The 17,725-nt window shown below is 37.3% G+C and overlaps 3 protein-coding genes across 4 annotated transcripts; 1 reads left to right on the top strand and 2 right to left on the bottom strand.

Annotated features, from left to right (window-relative positions):
- Positions 1 to 503: 503 nt before the first annotated feature.
- Positions 504 to 4,357, top strand: LOC110817129 (large ribosomal subunit protein cL37-like). 2 transcript variants are annotated; one of them, XM_022045537.2, is made up of 3 exons: positions 504 to 743; positions 910 to 1,277; positions 3,992 to 4,357. In XM_022045537.2, exons 1-2 carry the CDS (start codon positions 662 to 664, stop codon positions 1,266 to 1,268), a joined length of 441 nt encoding a protein of 146 aa, XP_021901229.1. In that variant the 5' UTR covers positions 504 to 661; the 3' UTR covers positions 1,269 to 1,277; positions 3,992 to 4,357. The 2 variants fall into 2 exon arrangements, with proteins under 2 accessions (XP_021901229.1, XP_021901228.1); XM_022045536.2 differs by lacking the exon at positions 3,992 to 4,357 and having other exon boundaries at positions 509 to 743; positions 910 to 1,603.
- Positions 2,392 to 3,121, bottom strand: PSRP5 (plastid-specific 50S ribosomal protein 5). Its single transcript, XM_022045535.2, has 2 exons — positions 2,948 to 3,121; positions 2,392 to 2,866 (listed from the first exon to the last, which is right to left on the bottom strand). The coding sequence occupies exons 1-2, from the start codon at positions 3,036 to 3,038 to the stop codon at positions 2,517 to 2,519; spliced, it is 441 nt and encodes a 146-aa protein (XP_021901227.1). The 5' UTR covers positions 3,039 to 3,121; the 3' UTR covers positions 2,392 to 2,516.
- On the bottom strand, positions 3,706 to 7,479 carry LOC110817126 (E3 ubiquitin-protein ligase At1g12760-like). Its single transcript, XM_022045534.2, has 4 exons — positions 6,965 to 7,479; positions 5,941 to 6,060; positions 4,417 to 4,711; positions 3,706 to 4,113 (listed from the first exon to the last, which is right to left on the bottom strand). The coding sequence occupies exons 1-4, from the start codon at positions 7,384 to 7,386 to the stop codon at positions 3,952 to 3,954; spliced, it is 999 nt and encodes a 332-aa protein (XP_021901226.1). The 5' UTR covers positions 7,387 to 7,479; the 3' UTR covers positions 3,706 to 3,951.
- Positions 7,480 to 17,725: the final 10,246 nt, after the last annotated feature.

Here is a 17,725-nt window from a genome sequence, read left to right as displayed (position 1 = left end):
GCCATAAAAAAAAATGTAATTGTTAAAATGAAAATGAATTTTAAAAAATAATAATGAAAAAAAAAGGGAATATATCAAATATTTTATGGATTTTGAAAATAAAAACATCAAATAATTATTTTACATTTAAGTTAAAAAGTTTATGAACTATAATATCAAATATAGTTCATAGTTTGTTAAGTGAATTGTCAATTTTATCATATTAACTATTATTTAATTTATTATATTACTTATTATTTAACTAAATATTTTTTTTAATAAAAAAAATTGTAAGTTGGTTCACCTTTTTTATTTGGTTATATTTATTATTTAATAAATATATATATTTTTATTAAAAAATGTTATTAATGTTTGAAATATTTTTTTAGTTAATTTAATTTTTAAATCATCAAAATCTACTTCATGAATTGAATTTATAAAAAAATTAAATAGAAATTAAATAAAGTATATTCAATTCAGTATTTTGGAGAAAATTTTAACATTCATGTAAACTTTTTAAGATATCAATATCAGTAAAAAATATTTATTTAACATGTATAATTTAATTGCTTAATTACAGTTATTAAAAGTAAATTGATAAAATTTTTAAATGAAGTACTGAATAGAAGTCCCAAGAGACTTCCGGAGAGGGAGAAGACGGAGTACACTTGCAAATCGAAGCATGGCTGTTCTCTTCTCCTCTCCACTCGCTTCTCTTTCTTCTTCTTCACCATCGATGCCTCTCGCATTTACTGCTAACCTAGGTATTCTTCCTCTCTCTCTCTCTCTCTCTCTCTCTCTCTCTCTCTCTCTCTCTCTCTGTTCTTTTTACACCTTGGCCTATTACTCATAACTTCTAGGTTTTCTCTCTCTCTCTCTTTTTTTTTTGGGGTTCTTTTTCTGGCATCTGAATTTTGGATTTATTCTCAGTTTCCCGGCTGTCTCTGAAGCCTATGGCTTCCCACACTAAATCTTTCAACGGGCTTTGTTTTCAAATAACATCGATCGTCACCGGAAGGCATGCGATGATCATTAAAGCATCTTCTTCTGAAAATGAGTTAACGGATTCGAATGGTGGAATTCCTAACTCAGAGAGTGACGACGAAGAGAGCTTGCCACTTGATAAACTCCCTTTGGAGTCGAAGCTACAGCTGAAACTGGAGCAGAAGATGAGGATGAAAATGGCCAAAAAGATACGGCTTAGAAGGAAGAAGCTCGTTCGGAAGCGGAGGATGAGAAAGAAAGGTCGATGGCCTCCTTCGAAGATGAAAAAGTCGAAGAACGTCTGATCTCTTCAGGTTTATTCTTCGCCTCCTTTCCTTCTACAACTCTGGAATATAATTTACAATTGTTTTGTGGTCAAATTTGCTAATCGAATTCTCAGAAAGGAATTGTTGATAGGAAAACAAATGATTGGTTCAACTTATGAAATGTTTGTGAGAGAGGCTAGCAACTCTCCAGAGAAGCCAAGGGATTATATAGATGTGTTTCGGGAACAACTTTCTTGTGATGTTTTGATTCAATTTCTACTTCTACTCTTCTTACTTAGAACACAATCACCTCACTTTGAATTTCCTTGTGGATAAGAATTCAATTCCTAATTTGAAAGCCGAAGCTATTTTAACTCGGGCATTAAATGAAAATTGAACCACATTAGGTGGCTAAGATTTATGTAAAGAAGAGCTGGAGAGGGAAGCCATAGGTAACTTTTTTGTTAACAATATAGAATTTAATTAAGAAAATTTAATCATTTCTTCCAAAAATATAATAAACATTTAATCTTTGCATGTATATTAACACATTATTCAACAAGTTGTGTACACGTTTCCAAATTCTGTGGCTTATATTTGTCATAAGAGAGTGTTGCTGAATACGATAATCTTAGAAAACCACTGTAACACAGAGTAGATTATGCATGACTGTAAATTGAAACCTTAAGAATCAACTTGTTTACCTCCAAAAGGAATGAATTCCCCCGTTGAATCCAGCCATCTATCTGGGTTCTTTTTTTTTTTAGTTTCATTAGATTCTAGTTCTATGGCAAGTTCTAAGACAACTCTTTGTTGTAAAATTAAAAATATTGTATTAGTTATCAAATGTATGAATTATTATTAACTTACATATTACTAAATAATAATAAAATATACTATAACAAATGGGAGCTGTGCTTTAGAAGGTGTTTGATTTTAATTTAATTTTGATAGGTTTGAAATTAACCTTAGAAAATAATTTTGATTTTTATTAAAAAAATTTTAAGAATTATTTTCACTAAACACACGTCTTTTACTTTTTTTTTTTTTTTTTTAAAGTTTATATAAATATTTTTGGATTATTTGCTTATAAAATAACTGTAAGGATCTCCCCGTCTCCAAGTCATAATAGGAAGATCTAGGCATGTTTATGAACTTGAAATGGCAAATGGTAAATAGCTTTATGAAATTTAAACAGTAAAGGTCGTCAGGATCAAGAATTAGGAGAAAAACGATGGGCATAAAAATGTGAACAAATACAAACCAGAAGCCACGTTGCGACGAGGGTCAGACGTTCTTCAACTTCTTCATCTTCGAAGGCGGCCATCGCCCCTTCTTCCTCATTTTACGCTTGCGAAGGAGCCGCTTTCTACGGAGTCTGACCTTCTTCGCCAGTTTCATTTTCATCTTCTGTTCCATCCTTTGCTGCATCTTTGACTCCAACGGCAAATTCTCAACCGGAACCGCCTCCACCTCCGGAGACTGGCTGCCATCCGTCGGAGCCGCTCCATCGACGTCGGAGGAGGCTTTCACGGTCAGTGCACCTCTTTTGTCGGCTAAGAAGGGGACGCCAAGGCTGCACACTCCATTCCGAGATTTTGATTGCTCTTCGTTGGGTTTTATGCGCAACCTGGAAACTGAAAACCAAATGAATCATTAAGCTGGAGATCTGAGTTCAAATCGCCGGAAAGTTGGGAAAGAGAGAGAAGAAAACTTACTCGGTGAAGCAATTACGGGGAAGTTAGAAGACGAAGAAAAGGAAGAAGAGAAGAGAGAAGGGAGAGGAGTGAAGAGGAGGAGGAGAGACATTGTTAGGGGAAGTGAATGTACGATGGTCTCAGTCCCTCATTGCCAAATGGTTTTGTTTGGATAAGAGGACCAAACAAGAGCTGAGGTCCCCTGAAATATATATATATATTTTATTTTAATTTTTATCTGAACTTATTAGTCTTTTTTTTTTTTTTTGTATAAAAAAAATGATAAATTAGAATGTCATATTAACAAAACAGAAACTGGAAAAACCTTGATTTCTTTTTAAATTAATTGTTTTTAATTAAATTGTTAACCAAAGACATATATATATATATAGCTATTATTTATGACATCTTTCAGGTATTTTACAATTATATATATATATATATATTTTTTCTTCAAATCTAATTAAACCTTTAAAAGCCTTAAACTTTACAAAGTATACATATATATATATAGCTATTATTTATGAAAAACAAAACATGAATTACATCTTGGGAATACATAAAAATATATTAAAACTTGACTGAGATGTTGTGAATAGTGGCGTTGGTTCTTCCTGTAAGCTTCTCATGGGTTCAATCCTCAAATCACATATATTTTACTCGAGCTGATAATTCGAATTCAAAATTTATATATATATATATATATATTTTTTATCATGTCTTTAAAAAATATACGCCTATTTTTCTTCAAGGTACCAAAATAAGAAAGAATCCTCAAAAACTTGGAACACCGGGGGAATTATTATATCATGAGAATTAGATAAACTTTAATGGTTTCCAGAATAACATACAGGAAACACCAGGGGAATTTCAATTGCTGGTCCTGCTTTGAACATGAAATTACTACTGACAATTCTATTTACATTTTAAAGAGCTCTTCTTTCTAACTGCTTCTGGCATTTTCACCGCATCAAATTAATGTTAGCAAATCAGCAAGAGAATTGCATTTTCCACCTTTTTAAAAGTCAAACCAATGTGTCACCCCTTTGAATGTTGAATTTGCAGAGAGGGCAGGTAGCATTTATCCGAAGCCATTTGATGATGCACCCGCAATGGAAATGGTGGTTGCAGGGAAGGATATGCAACTCCGTCCCATCCACATATCGACAGAGGCAAATGCAACATTCCTACGAAAGATATGCACCACATACACAGGTTGATTTCAGACTAAATTTCAATTCTGTTGAATTCGAATACAAACATGAGATGAAGATTTTGATAAACATTTTGGTTCGCCATTCTTTATCCAACTTGGTGATTCCTCCAGTGATAACTAGAAATATAAATTCGTTATTGTAAAATTTAAGATAATATGTAAATTAAGGCTACCTATTCAACACTGCATGCATAGAAAGAACTATTTACTCATAACTTGGCTTTAGTTGGAATATAGAAAGAACTACAAGTTCAAATTGAGAAAAGATGCTCACAGAATCATCTGGATGAAGAAGTAGTTCATTAGGATCATTTTTCTCCAACTCTGCACTTGTCCCAAAACCCTCCTGATTCTTGTGATTGTTCGGAACATTCAGTGGGTTAGACTCACGATACCTAAACTTAGACAGACTTCTGATTTCATCTTCAGAAGCGCCTTGTCTAGTTGCCATAGCATAGGCAACTGCTACAATTGGAATGCAGCAAAACAGCACAAAGAATATGATACATGCCATCCCAATACAAAATATTATAAAGAACACATCAAAGGCCAGAAAAACGACTGTTAACCTGCAATTCAAGATGATTTATTATTGTCAGATGCACATGTTTGCCCATTCTGCAGGTGACCCCATCCTTCATGATTTGATGGAATACTTGTATGCATAAAATTAAGATAATACCGTGTTCTCCACAAGTCGTATGGGGAAGCATGAGTCATAAGAGAAAGAGCATAGAAGATGCATAAAGGAAAGAAGAAATTTACAGTTCAATAACATTGACAGTAAAAATATATTAGCACATATCAAACAATCAACAAATTTCTTTCTCTGTCCAACATCTTACTCTCTTTTCCTGTGAAAGAATAATTTTTGCGTGATAGGTAGTCACTCTCTATGTGTTCTCACATTGCCATTGAATACCTGATTATGTCTGGAAATTCTACTAATCTAAAGTTCCAAGCTCAGCACAAGCACATATGAAAAAACCAGAACTTGACTACTTTTTTACCATAAAAGTATAGATGTTGGATGCATTAGGCTACAAGATAAAGGGAGACAAAATAAAGGCCTCAAATGAACTAGAGATTGTAACAGCTGCAAGAACCAAATCACAGGCAGTCATACAAACTCTGGTTCGAATCCACTATGGCATCTACGGGTGTATAAGAAAAAGTAAGGAATCATTCTTTCTGATGAGAGATGCTTCCATTTTCTTAAATTTTCTTTCTCAAACAGAGAGATCCATTAATCCAGATCCTAATTGTTGTAAATACAAATGGTCAAAGCAGCAGGCAAAGGAGCTAGACAAAAAATAGTTGTAAATTGCATCAGCATTTAGGTGTAAATTTATACTTAATTCAACTAGAGTTCGTTGTAAATTGTATTAGCATGACAAAAAAATTGAGTTCATATTGAATTGCATGTGGAATTGAAACATTACGTTTTAAATTCAATTAGAATTAATGGGAGTTAGAATATATTGTTTCAGTTACAGAGAATTCCATATGAACTCAATTGTTATCATTTTAGATAGGTTTCTCATAATCTTATAGTTCAAATAAATGTGGATTTACAAATTAACTTCACAAAGATTTTGGATTTGTTCCAAATATAACCTAAAAAAATCCAATAGTCTACAAAAACTTGCATCTTTCAAGTGCATATACCAACCCATTAATCAAACAACTAAATGTGCAATCTAACACATATTGGATTCTAGGTATATAGAACACATGGTAAGATGAAATGTCAACTCTAGCAGCAAGAAGAGTTCCAAAATCTTAAAGCTAATGTTACCAGTAGAGACGAGGAGATTCTCGAAGAAGTGCTTGGCCACCCAGCACAATCCAATAGAAACCAATCACCCACCATACTGATGACATCATTGTATTCAGTGACTCCAGACTTTTCAAGACGCTGAAAGATTAGCCATTAAATTTAACTTGTCAGAACAACTTTCAAGTACTGAAATTTTTCAGAAGCACTGGAAAGTGAAAACATGACGATCAAGCAAGAGCACTGCAGAAGGGAGCTTTAGGAAAATAAAGTCCCACTTTCATTGTATCCCTTAAAAAACAATAATGCACCAAAAGCGGGAAATGTAGATAACACAACTATGGTTTGATCGTTCCTATTGTATTGTTATTTTCTCTATTGTATTTGTACAGATTCTTTAACATATACAACATGTCACCCATGAACAAGACCCAAATCTCCAAAAGATTCTCATACCTAATATACAATTCTTTTTCTCTCCAGTAATTCAAAAATGTTTTATTCATAAAAATAGACAGCAGCAGATGTTTCACTTGGAAATATTCTTATATCATCATGGAGAGATTGGTTACCCATTACTGAAGTTAAACTGCCTCATTGCTGTAGATTCCCTTTAGTAAATTTTTGTTTTTACCAAACAAAACACCTTATTGATGTTCTAAGCGTTCTCTTAAGAAATACTGGCATCTCTATGCAGCTGTAAAGTTGCATTCTATGAATCTGTTTTTGTTTTAGAAATGTGAAATTCACATGACGAAAGAAAACAAAAACATGTGAAACCAGCCACGAATTTCTCGTTCAGGCCAACACAATTTGGGTGGAAATTGAAACTGCAATTAATTTCATTTAATTGTCAGTATATGGATCGACTGTACGGCATAACCATTACAGACTCAGAACTTAAATGCAAAAACCGGCAATGGAGACTAAACATATACAATCAACTGAATCAGTATGGAAAATTGATCAATTAAAAACAATTAGACAATCTTGCACGAATTTATTAACCAAGAAAAGGCATTTACTAAGAAGAAGCTTAACTTACCCGCTCTGAGTCTGAGTGGAGGACAGAGCACCGGCAACCGCGGGATCGTCTCTAATCTCTGTCCGATACTCGAGATAGACGAAACCGACATGCAAAGCGCACTGCAGAGCATATCCACAAATCCAGAGGCGTAACGGAGTGGATGGCCTCTCTCGAAACGCAGACAACAGCACCACCACGGAGACAACCACAAAGGCCATGTTCCATATCAGATCGAGCACCACGACGGGCTTCGAGTAGTACCGATGAGGCTCACAATCACCGACGGCGTTTGCGGGATCGACAGCGCCGTCGGACCGAAAACGGAGACCATAGTGGTCCATCAGACGGGCAGTGTAGGGGGGAGAATGGAGAGTGAGGGAAAGCGCGGGGCGGCGCAGAGAACCATACAGTGGCTGCTGTTGGTGGTGGTGTTCTTCCATGGAAAGAGAAAGCGGAAAACGTAAACGGAGGGGAGTGGTGGGAAATGGGACATGGGAGGAAGTGGAAAACACTGAGTGTGTGATGACGTGGACACTGAGTCATTTGCCGGTTTAGTGCCTGATTTGCTGAGTCGTGAAGGTGGCGGGTGGGGGGTAGCGATCCAGTGGGGTCAACTCCCCGTATGGGGTCTAGTCAAATCTTAACAAGTCAAACTTATATTATTAAAGGATACCGATGGTCAAATGTATTACATGGGTTTCAACGGTCTAAATTTAGCGATAATATTAAGTTAGCATGACGTTCGTGTTATATATATATATATATATATATGTATTTATTAATATTCTGTTTAATGATAAGAGATTAAATGAACCATTTGATATGATAATTTAATACTAGATTTATTAAGATATATAATTATTAGCTATAAAATAGGAATATCTATAGTAGATTTATTACCTTTCTTAATTTATGATGTGACCTTTTTAGAAAAAATTATGATATAGAAATAATTAAAAGAATAAAAAATTATTTAATTAGACTAATTTTAATGATTCTTTAATATCCGGACCCAAAGATTTGTCTGGGATAATTTACATGGAAAGCAGGTTGACATCGGCACCACGCAAGCGATCCTCATGTTTGGCAATCCGACAGTCCAGACCTCATCCTGCACGTGTGAACGGCCCAAATGCATTCTTTTTGTAGACACGATTGGATGGACGAGATGAATCGCAATAGACGGTCCAGATTTGTCCACGCTATTAGACTAAACAAGAAATCATCGAACGGTTCTCATCGTTCAACGTCGACACAAACGGACGGCTTGGATCGAAAAAGAGATGATTATTTAAACTCTTTTTTGCATGAAAACCTAACCCTAGCCACCCAACCCTCGCCGGAGAAGAAGAACCAGACGTCGGAGAAGGAGGCTAACTCCCAGCCATTGCTATACCGGAGCCACCGCCGATTGCCAAAAAAGGCAAAAAAAATTCTTCCTCGCTCAGAATTTAAATTTCGATTTCTATATGGTCATATCGGAGCAAAAGGGACGGCAAGTGATCTGGAAACCATAGGTAAAGCCCAGTGGAGCTGCCACGGCCAAAATCCTAAACCCTCTCCGATGACCCCCTTCCTATTTCCTGTTTCACACGATTCTTTGACCATCATTGTAACACCCAACATTTATTTTTTTTTTATTTATATATATATATAATTATTTGTTAATTGAATTTAATTTGGTTTATTTTAATTTAATTTAATAATAATAATAATAATAATAATAAGGGTAAAAATTAGTTGAGGATTTAATTGAAATTTTTTTTAGAAAAAATGGGTGAAAATTTAGATTATGTGAGTATTTTTGAAAGAAAAATCAGAAATCGGATGTCAAAATACAATTTAAAAAAATTTCACCACGTTAGATGTCCGGTCAGCAGCTTCGACCAACTAGGACGCGCTAGGTGGCAGAGGCGCTGACGCAGGGGGCCACGTGGGGGGAGCCACATGGGTGATCCGCGTGCGCGCGATCGAACGGCTGAGATCCGTACCCGTGCGCACGGACGGTCCATATTGAATCGCGATGAACGATCTAGATTCACTCCTTATTTAATTACGATCGGACGATTAAGATCAAAAACGATAGACGGCTTAGATCAAAAGTGGATGGGTATAAATAACCCCATCTGCACTCAAACCCTAACCCTAGCCGTCAAAGCCCCTCGCCGGAAAAGACAGCCTAGCCATCGGGGAGCCGACCACCGCCGCTCGCTGCTGCACCAAAGCAATTTTCAACCGCCAAACGAGGTAAAATTTTTTTCTTTTATATAAAATTCAATTTTAAACCCACACATGGCTAAATCGGAGTGAAAGAACTGGCCAATTGGTTGAAAAACGCCGTCGAAGCTCGGCGGCGCCGCCACGGGGTGTTTCAGAAAATGCCTCCGATGAGGCCCTTTCTGATTCCCGTTCGATATGATTTTTCCATCGTTGTGATCACCGTTTCCTTCTCTACAGGTTGACCAGAGCAAAACACTCAATCGCAACGTGAGCCGGAGGAGCCGTCGTACCGGAGAGCCCCACCGTCGGTGAGTTTTGGTTTTCTATGTTTTTTCGGCCCACTGAGGGCCCTAAGTGTGTTTTCTCGCATGAATCGATATAAATTTGGCTGAATTCAGCAAAAAACAATCAACCCAAGTCAGATTGCCGCTGCAGGCGGCGGCGCCGTTGCCAGAGCACGGTAGAGCCGCCGTGCCAGATTTCAGAAATTGGCTGAGTAGGCCATGGGTCTAATTTTTGGGTATTTTGGGACATTTGTAGGCACCGTGAGCGCGTTTCAGTTCTCAAATAAAGATTTAGGGAACCCAGGGACCGCCCGTAGGCGCAATAACCACTTAGTTTTCGGCATCGAATCAAGTAAGGACCTCTCACCCTATTTCTTATTACATAATTGAAGTTCAAATAAATAATAATACGGTCTTTTGTACAAATTAAATAGTTATGCATAATTAATTACAGATTACTAATTGAGTCCGAATCGGACATTATTCTCTGTTGATTTTTGTTGACTTATTTTACAATTTAAAGGCATGATGGTATCTGGTTTAGGATTTTAAATGCATGTATTACTATCTTACGTGACCACTGTGTGATTTTGGAATTTAAGATGTGATTGCATTACCGGGTGCATGTCCATTGTTTATATGATTGTGTTTGATTTGGTAACGGAGACTAAGCGGAAACAGGAAAGGGGTGTGATCTAATAAACAGGTAAGTTGACAGCCTCACTAGATATTCTGGGAGATGGTGGACGGACCGGATTCATATGGAACCCTATCGTGAACGTTGTCTCATACCGAATGGGGAATGGAGACTTGGTAATTTGGCGCTCATATAGGACGGGTTATGGGGACGGCCCGTTTTACCCTCATACCGGACGGGGTATTAAGGTTTAATGTCTTGGTGCTTATACCGGACGGGGTATGGGGACGACTTTGTAATTAAGATTGTTAAGGAAAAGGGTTCTCGTGTAACGGAGACACCCCTATGGATCCCTATGGATCCCTATGGATACTAGTAAGCTGGTGAAACGAGAAATGATTACGAGTTCGTCTATTGTTAATGGATATGAATTTATAATATATACTGTGATAGTTGATTATGCATGAAATTACGATCTGTATGATATTATTGCTTCTATGATTTGTTTTTATAAATTCTCCAATTGTAAGAAAAATGGTAAATGGTTTATTTTAAATAAATGTATAGGGTTAAATCTAATACTCCATTGGTTGTTTTGATTTTCTATCAACTTTTACTTCTGTGACAGTGATATAGTGTGATGTCCTTACTGGGCTAGTGTAGCTCATTTCTTATTTAACTATTTCAGATCAAGAGGACCTGATTCCTATTGATGATCTCTTCGATCAGTTGCAGGGTGCACAGGTCTTCTCCAAAATAGACCTACGTTCAGGTTACCATCTGGTGAAAATCAGAACAGAAGACATCCCTAAGACAGCTTTTTGAACTAGGTACGGACACTATGTGTTCTTGGTCATGCTATTTGGGCTAACCAACGCCCCAACCATCTTCATGGATATGATGAACAAAGTTTTCAGACAATTCTTAGATCAATTTGTTATCGTGTTCATCGATGACATCCTGCTTTATTCAAAAAGTAGGGAGGAACATGCTCACCATCTAGCTCAGGTTTTGTAGGTTCTTAGAAGAAAAAAACTATATGCAAAGTTGAGTAAGTGTGAATTTTGGCTTGAGCAGACCACTTTCCTATGACACATCATATCTAAGGATAGAGTATCAATGAACCCTGAAAAGGTTAAAGCGGTACTCGGCTGGGAGAAATTGACATCAGTTAAATAAATCTGTAGCTTTTTAGGAATGACGGGCTATTACTGCAGGTTTGTTGAAGGATTTTCTAGTCTAGTTGTTCCCCTAACCTGGCACACAAAGAAGAATGTCAAGTTTTAGTGGAATGAGGACTATGAAAGAAGTTTTTAAGAACTCAAGAAGCGGCTGAGTACTGCATCTGTGATGGCCTTACCGAGTGGATCGATGAGATATATAGTTTACAGTGATGCCTCATATCTAGGTCTGGGTTGTGTTTTAAAGTATTATGGGAATGTCATAGTCTATGGGTCTAGACAGTTAAAGAGTCATGAGAACAACTATCCCACCAATGACTTAGAGCTTGTTGCAATCATACACGCCTTGAAGACTTGACACCATTATTTATATGGAGAGACCTTTCAGATCTATACTGATCACAAGAGTTTAAAACACATATTCACTCAAAAGGTTCTCAACATGCGTCAGAGAAGGTGGATAGAACTTCTTAAGGACTATGATTGTGACATCTTGTATCATCCGGGTGAGGGCAACGTGGTAGCCAATACACTCAGCAGAAAAAGTGCAGGTATATTAGCTCATTTAGTGGTTTCAGAATGCAGGTAGATTGGGGCCACATAACAGGTTCGGCTTCAGGACTTGAGGAGAGTCACATGTTTGGGTCATCTGACTGTTCAGCCTGAGTTAATCCAGAGAATAAGGGAAACTCAGTCAGCCAATCCCGCCCTAGTAGCCATCAAGAAAGATGCAGAGCAAGGAGTTAGCTCAAAATTCTGAGTCTTCGCCGATGGTTTGCTCCAATTCCAGGATAGGGTGTGTGTTTCAGGTGACAGTGAGTTAAAGAGAGACACCATGACAGAGACCCATAGCTCAAAGTTTGTCATGCATCCCGGAAGTACTAAAATGTACCAAGGTATGTGACCTCGATTTTAGTGGAACGGAATGAAAAGAGATATAACAATTTTGTTTCTAAGTGTTTGGTATGTCAACAGGTCAAGGCAGAGCATCAGCGCCCAGGCGGGTTACTTTAGCCATTACCGATTCCATAATGGAAGTGGGAACATATAACCATGGACTTCGTGACAGGACTACCTAAGGCACGCTCAGGACATAATGTCATGTGGGTAATTATTGATCGGCTTACTAAGTCTTCTAATTTCTTGGCCATCAGAGTGACTTATCCCTTGGACAAGTTAGCAAGAATGTATATATGAGAAGTAGTCAAATTACATAGAGTCCCAGTAACAGTGATGTCCAACAGGGACCCCAGGTTCACTTCTCGGTTTTAGAGTAGCTTTCAGCAAGCCATGGGAACGAAGCTGTCCCTCAATATTGCATTTCATCCTCAGATTGATGGACAGTCAGAAAGGACAATCCGTACACTTGAGAATATGCTCCGAGCTTGTGTCATTGACTCCGGGGGCCATTGGGACGACTATATACCCCTAATAGAGTTCGCCTACAATAACAGTTACCAAAGCGAGTATTGGCATAGCTCCGTATGGGGCATTATATGGGCGCCCATGCAGATCACCGATTTGTTAGGAAGAAGTGGGCGATAGAAAACTATTCGGTGCAGAGTTGGTAGAGGAGACTACATCTAAAATAGTTAAGATCTAAAAAAACATTCAGACGGCTGAGAGCAGGCAAAAGAGTTATGCGGACACCCGAATGAGAGATTTAGAATTTGAGGAAGGCGACCAGGTCTTCCTCAAGGTCACTCCTTTCGAGAAAATTAGTAGGTTCGGTAGGAGGGAGAAACTGAACCCCCAATTTATTGGACCATTTGAAGTCTTAGACAAGATTGGTACCGCCGTCTACAGACTAGCACTACCTCCGAAACTTTCTAAGGTCCACAATGTGTTTCATGTGTTCATGCTACGCAAATACAACCCAGACCCCTCTCATGTCCTGGCCCACAAGCCTCTTCCACTCCAGGAGGATTTATTCTACGAGTAAGTACCAGTCGGCAGTGTGGATCGAAAGAGCAGATTACTCCGCAACTGAAAAATATCATTTATAAAGGTCATATGGCAGAACCACACACCAAGGGAGGCTACATGGGAGCTAGAATCAAACTTTAGATACCAATATCCCCAGCTGTTCGACCGAGAGTAAGAGACAAATTTGAGGGACTAAATTTCTTTTAAAGGGGAGAGAGTTGAACACCCAACATTTATTTTTTTCGATATATATAATTATTTGTTAATTGAATTTAATTTGGTTTATTTTATTTTAATTTAATAATAATAATAATAATAATAATAAAGGGTAAAAATTAGTTGAGAATTTAATTGAAAATAATTTTAGAAAAAAAGGGGTAAAAATTTAGGTTCTGGGGGTATTTTTGAAAAAAAAAAAGAAACTGGGGGTCAAAACATAATTTAAAAAAATTTCACCACGTCAGATGCCTGGTCAGCAGGCCCGACCAACCAGGACGCGCCAGGTGAAAAAGGTGTTGACGCGGGAGGCCACACGGGGGGGGGGGGGGGGGGGGGCACGTGGGCGATCCACGTGCGCGTGATCGAACGACTGAGATCCGTACCCGCGCGCACAGAAGGCCCAGATTGAAAACGCACACGGACGGCACAGATTGAATCGTGCACGGACAGCCTACATTGAATCGCGCATAGACGGCCCAGATTGAATCGGGATGAACGTCCCAGATTCACTCCCTATTTAATCGTGATCGAACGGTCTAGATCAAAAGTGATGGACGACCCAGATCAAAAGCAGATGGGTATAAATAACCCCATCCGTACTCAAAACCTAACCCTAGCTACCAAAGCCCCTCACCGAAGAAGATAGCCCAGCCGCCGGAGAGCCGACCGCCGCCGCACCAGAGCAATTTTCGACCGCCAAACGAGGTAAAAATTTCTCCTCTAGCACGAAATTCAATTTTAAACCACCCATGGCAAAATCAGAGTGAAACCACTGGCCAATTGATCGAAAAATACTATCGTGGGGTGTTTCAAAAAATGCATCCGATGAGGCCATTTTCGATGTGATTTTTTCATCTTTGTGATCACCGCTTCCTTCTCTACAAGTTGACTGGAGCAAAACACTCAACTGCAACGTGAGTTAGAGGAGCCACCGCACCGGAGAGCTCCACCGCCGGTGGATTTAATTTTTTACATTTTTTTGGCCCACTGAGGGCCCTAAGTGTATTTTCTCACAGGAACCGATGCAAATTTGGCTGAATTCGGCCGAAAATAGCCAACCCGAGGCGGATCGCCGCCGCCCGCGGCAGCGCCATTGCTAGAGCACGGCAGAGCTACTGTGTTGGATTTTCAAAATTGGCCGAGTAGGCCCTTGGTCTAATTTTTGGGTTATTTGGGATTTTTATAGGCACTGTGAGCGAGTTTCAGTTCCTAAAAAAAAATTTAAAGAACCGAGGAACCTCCCGTATGCACAGTAACCACTTAGCTTTCAGCGTCGAATCAAGTAAGGACCCCTTACCCTATTTCCTATTACATAATTGAAGTTCAAATAAATAATAATGCGGTCTTTTGTACAAATTAAATAGTTATGCATAATTAATTACAGATTGCTAATAGAGCCTGAATCGAAAATTGATTTCTGTTGATTTATTTTACAGTTTAAAGGCATGATGATATCTGGTTTAGGATTTTAAATACATGTATTACTGTCTTACTTGACCACTGTGTGATTTTGATATTTAAGATATGATTGTATTACCGGGTGTATGTCCATTGTTTATGTGATTGTGTTTGATTTGGTAATGGAGACTAAGGAAAAACAGGAAAGGGGTGTGATCTAATAAACAAGTAAGTTGACAGCCTCACTAGATATCCTGAAAGATAGTGGACAGACTGAGTTCATAGGGAACCCTATCGTGAACGTTGTCTCATACCGGACGGGGTATGGAGACTTGGTAATTTAGCGCTCATACCGGATGGAGTATGGGGACGACCCATTTCACCCTCATACCAGACGGGATATTGAGGTTTAATGTCTTGGCGCTCATATCGGACAGCGTATGGGGACGGCTCTGTAATTAAGTTTGTTAAGGAAAATGGTTCACGTATAGCAGGGACACCCCTATGGATCCCCATGGATACTAATAGATTGGTGAAACGAAAAACGGTTACGAGTTCGTTTATTGTTAATGGATATAGATTTATAATATATACCGTGATGGTTGATTATGCATGAAATTATGATTTGTATGATATTATTGTTTCTATGAATTATTTTTATAAATTCTCCAATGGTAAAAAAAATGGTAAATAGTTTATTTTAAGTAAATGTATTGGGTTAAATCTAATGTTCCATTGGTCGTTTTGATTTTCTACCAACCTTTTACTTATGTGACGGTGATATAGTGTGATGTCCTTACTGAGATAGTGTAGTTCATTCCTTATTTAACTATTTCAAATCAAGAGGACCTGATTCCCAAGCCCGATCCGCAAGAAGATTGCGAGTAGATGCTAGATACTTTATATTTTTCTTTGTTTTTCTCATTTCTCATGTTTCTTTCAGATAATTCATTCTGTGATATTTGTTTAGTACTTTTAAGTTATTGTGTAAGGGATGTAAACCTTAACTTTTTATTTCGCTTCCGCACTTAAATTAGTATATATTTCCTTTTGGATTTTCGGGATTGTTACAATCATGTTCACTGTCTCTTTTTGGTGCATGTTAGCCAAAGAAGAATTCCAGCCGCGAAGGAGAATTGGCCGCACTCGAAGACCCCCCAAGCCGGTAGGTTTCGATTTTTTGATTTTTTCAACGAACTAAGGCCTCATAATGTTTTTTTTTTTGCAGGGATACATGTAAAACTGACTAAAACTGGCCAGGCCGAGATGAATCGTCACTGTGAGTGGTGGAGCAGGTGCCACCATCGTGCCGGAACCCTAAAATTTGCCATAAATATTTTTCAACATCGATTTTGACTTTTTGAGAGTATTTTTAAGTACGTGACAAATATTTTAATTTTCGCAGAAAAAATTTAGGAAACCTAGAGACCGTCAGGAGACATAGTAAGTAGCACGACATTTTAAAACACTGATCCGGGTAAGGGTCTCTCACCTTACTCTCTATTACGGTAAATTGAGACTTAATAATTGAATATCTTGTGTTTTGTAAAAAAAAATAAGAAAAATCCTAAAAATAATGACAAGTCACTAGTGGAGCTGAAAACTAGTTAGTGTACAATTGCTCTAGCTCGCCTGTGTTACTTGTCTATTTTCCTATACTGCCTAATTTGCTTATTGTTTCACTGTGTGATTTAAATTAATGCTTTTAATTGCTTTCTCATTTATTGATTGTCTGATCGTAATTTTTATTTGATTGACTGATTTGAAATAAATGCTCTAATTACGTTTCTTAATTGTTGAGATATGAAATTGTATTGTTTGCTTAAATGCTATTTGATTGATACATGAATATAAAATGAGATGTTAGTATGCGATTGGAGATTGTTTTGTTGATAGGGATCTATATGTGAAAGGCTTATTGGGTGCTCTGGAAAAGGGTGGACGAGCCCAATACATAGGGAATCCCTACTGTGGACATTAGCTCAGTCGGACGGGGCTGAGAAATCCTATACCGAAAAGGGTTGGGAGATATGTTTCACCTTCATACCGGACGGGGTATTAAGATGATGGTGTGTTTGGCGCCCATTATTGGATTAGATATGGGGACGACCAGGTTAATTGACAAATATATATATTTGGTTCACGAGTAGAGAAATGTTCTTATGAACCCTCAGAGGTATCGGTAAGTAGTATATGAGGTATTACTGTTTTTGTTCATGTAAATATGTTATAAAAATGATATTCGAATTTATTGTCTTCATAGGTCGTTTTAAAAAAATCGTAATAGTAAATACGGAATAAACAATTTTTTTTTTATATTAAATGAATTTACTCAAATTAAGGGCTCCATTAGTTGTTTTATGATTTTTACCAACCTTCAGTTTCTCGTATCAGTGATTAGCGTAATATTCTTACTGGAATAATGTAACTCACTATTCTATTAATCATTTCAGATCAAGAAAACCAAAATATAGATCCTGCTCAGCAGAAAGGTTGTGAGTAGATTAGCTTTCGAACCCATCAAGTGCTAATGGAGGTTAACTCCTAGGATGTTTATTTACTTATTTTAATAATTTATTCGTTTCTTTTTACGAACCGCTGTAGAAGAGACATTCTCGTATCCCTATTAGACATTTTAATTTACTGTATAAGGAATGTAAATCATAACATTATTGTTTGTTTCCGCATTTAAAATACAAATTCATGTCATTTTAAATTCCGGACCTTTACAGAATCAATTATAAAATAAGACCAATCAAGTAGATTTTTGTTATAACTATTATTATATTTAAATATTGTGATAGCTAAATCAAGTGCATTAATAATATTACTAAAAATTAGAGTAATCTTTATAATGTTAAATTTAAATAAATAATAAGGATATTAAAGTAAATTTATTAAATAAATAATTGTA

This window comes from Carica papaya, chromosome 8 (genome assembly GCF_054855325.1).
Source record: "Carica papaya isolate Zhongbai chromosome 8, ASM5485532v1, whole genome shotgun sequence".
Taxonomy (NCBI): domain Eukaryota; kingdom Viridiplantae; phylum Streptophyta; class Magnoliopsida; order Brassicales; family Caricaceae; genus Carica; species Carica papaya.
The sequence above is the reverse complement of the archived record's forward strand: the minus strand, read 5'-3'. Positions and strand labels throughout refer to the sequence as shown.